This window comes from Nanorana parkeri, unplaced genomic scaffold (genome assembly GCF_000935625.1).
Source record: "Nanorana parkeri isolate BGI_ZX_2015 unplaced genomic scaffold, ASM93562v1 scaffold351, whole genome shotgun sequence".
NCBI lineage: Eukaryota > Metazoa > Chordata > Amphibia > Anura > Dicroglossidae > Nanorana > Nanorana parkeri.
This window is the reverse complement of record NW_017306619.1, coordinates 1,132,161-1,134,250: the sequence shown is the minus strand read 5'-3', so window position 1 is coordinate 1,134,250 and position 2,090 is coordinate 1,132,161. Positions and strand designations below refer to the sequence as shown.

Sequence of the window (2,090 nt, the reverse complement as noted above, 5' to 3'; positions counted from 1 at the left end):
CACGGGGCTGGTGCCTGTGTCTGCCGCCCCCCCCCCCAGGCTCAGGCCGCACTGGCTGCACCGGGAGTAGTTCCGCCCCTGCGAGTGGACATACACGGAGGGGCTGCAATGTGCTATGTTCGGGTTCATAAAGTTGAATGCGATCCGATGTATAATATTAGGTTACATTTGCACTGTACACCAGCCGTTCTGTATATGCATCTGGCTGATAGAGTGTAACGCAATCATTTGCATGGCTCCGCCTACTGTCCCAAAATGAGTAATAATCCTCAACTCCTTTAGATATGTGATGGAATGAGACATGTAAATACCTTTGGCTTTACTGTGCTATAACCTATCCTATGTTAAGAGTTTAGCGCCCCCTAGCTGGAGGTCAACTGAAAGCGCAGCAGATTTCTCCAAAGAGGTCATTCGTACATTGCACATAGGCACCAAAACATGACAGTGACCATTGCCATAATGTAGTATCTATCACCGACACAGTATACACTTCATGTGAAGTTAAGGTTAGTCTTAGGGGTTGGACTCAGGTTAAAGTTACCCTGACTAAGTATAACAGCACTGAAGTGCGGACACCTTGTGCAGCCTGCAAGTACCTGTGCCAGCCTATAACTAAGCCCATTTCCTCTCTGTACTAAGCCCTCTCCCCCCTATCATGCAGCTGCCAAATATGTGAACTTTAGTGGGCAGTGAAGGCTTTGTGTGAGAAAGGGACTGTACAGAAGAGTCTGCATCAGATATATCTTTTATCTAAAGGTCACGCATGCTAAATAATGTCTCAGTTTAACACTCACAGGTATTTATTATCTCTAACAGAGATCACATGACTCCCCCTGACAATACCTTCTTCTGCTTTTCCCTTCAGAAAATGGAGCCATCTTTGTTCTGGCATCATACAGGATCACAATATACTTCCTGGACTGAGATGGCGGCTCAGACAGGACACAATCATATTGATCCTGGTGCCAGTGTTCTATCAAAAGTTGTGTTTTTTAACCTAATCCCGCCCAGTTTTTCGGCGGTGGAATGAGTGACCGGCAAAAGGTGAAGAATTCCAATGCTTTCTCAGCTGTTCCAGGGCAGACCGGCATCGCAGATCGTATGTGCAGGAGAACCGATCTGCCCTGGAACCGCTGATCGGTCCTGAAATGTAACTTTGTGAGTGCAATCTCACATTCCACAGAGTCGGATAGAAGTGACATTTCAGGACCGATCAGCTGTTCCAGGGTAGATCGGTTCTCCTGCACATACCATCTGCGATGCCGGTCTGTCCTGAAACAGCTGAGAAAGTGTTGGAATCCTTCACCTTTTGCCGGTGACATATCCCACCACGGAAGTGGACGTGATTACGTTAAAATGTGTGACCAGTCACACATTCCAACTCAGTCACAATCTTTGATAGATCACCGGTGCAGTTGTTGCACGAGTCCACAAATGCCTAGCACAGATCAGCCCCTGCTGCAGCCTCTCACCTTGTGATTTGCTGCAATGTTACAATGTTGAGTCACTAAAGTGGAGTTCGGAGATGGCTTTTTTAACGATGAAAGGTGCAGCTCTACTGTAGCTGTATATCGTGACAGGTCAGGAATGTATTCATGCCGACTTGTTACTGAGAGGTCCATCTAAGTCATACCTTGGTGGTCAGTTGCTGGATTTCCTCCTCCAGATCTTTCACCTTGGCCTCCCTCTCTGCCACCATCTGCTTTAGCTGAGTGACCAGCGAGTTCTGCTTCTGGTTCTCGTTATTCAGGTGAACGCCCAGGGAATGCTGCGAGTCTTGGTGTTTCTGCTCCATTTTGGTCAGGTTGGCGAGGATCTCCTGCATGTTCTTCTGCTGGATCTGGAGAAACATGTCCCCGTGGTTAACAGAAGCTGCAGTCCTATCACATTTTTTAGTTACACGTGCAAATGTTATCAGCCTGACGTGTTCAAAGGAATATAGAGACTTTACAATGTTTTTATTGTCTTATATACATGTAACAGAGATCAGTAATATGTAAATATTTTGTGTCTAAAGCTTTAAAGGGTAAGTTCCCTTTCCCAAGTGAATTTTGGAAAATGGAATTAACCCACTCATTTCCCCCGCCGCC

General features: G+C 46.4%; 1 protein-coding gene across 1 annotated transcript in view; it reads right to left on the bottom strand.

The window, feature by feature from the left end:
• CCDC13 (coiled-coil domain containing 13) overlaps positions 1 to 2,090 on the bottom strand; it is a 28,173-nt gene that overhangs the window by 9,715 nt on the left and 16,368 nt on the right. Inside the window, exon 10 of the mRNA XM_018558639.1 lies at positions 1,634 to 1,840. Coding sequence (XP_018414141.1) covers positions 1,634 to 1,840 — 207 coding nt within the window. The remainder of the gene's footprint in view (positions 1 to 1,633; positions 1,841 to 2,090) is intronic.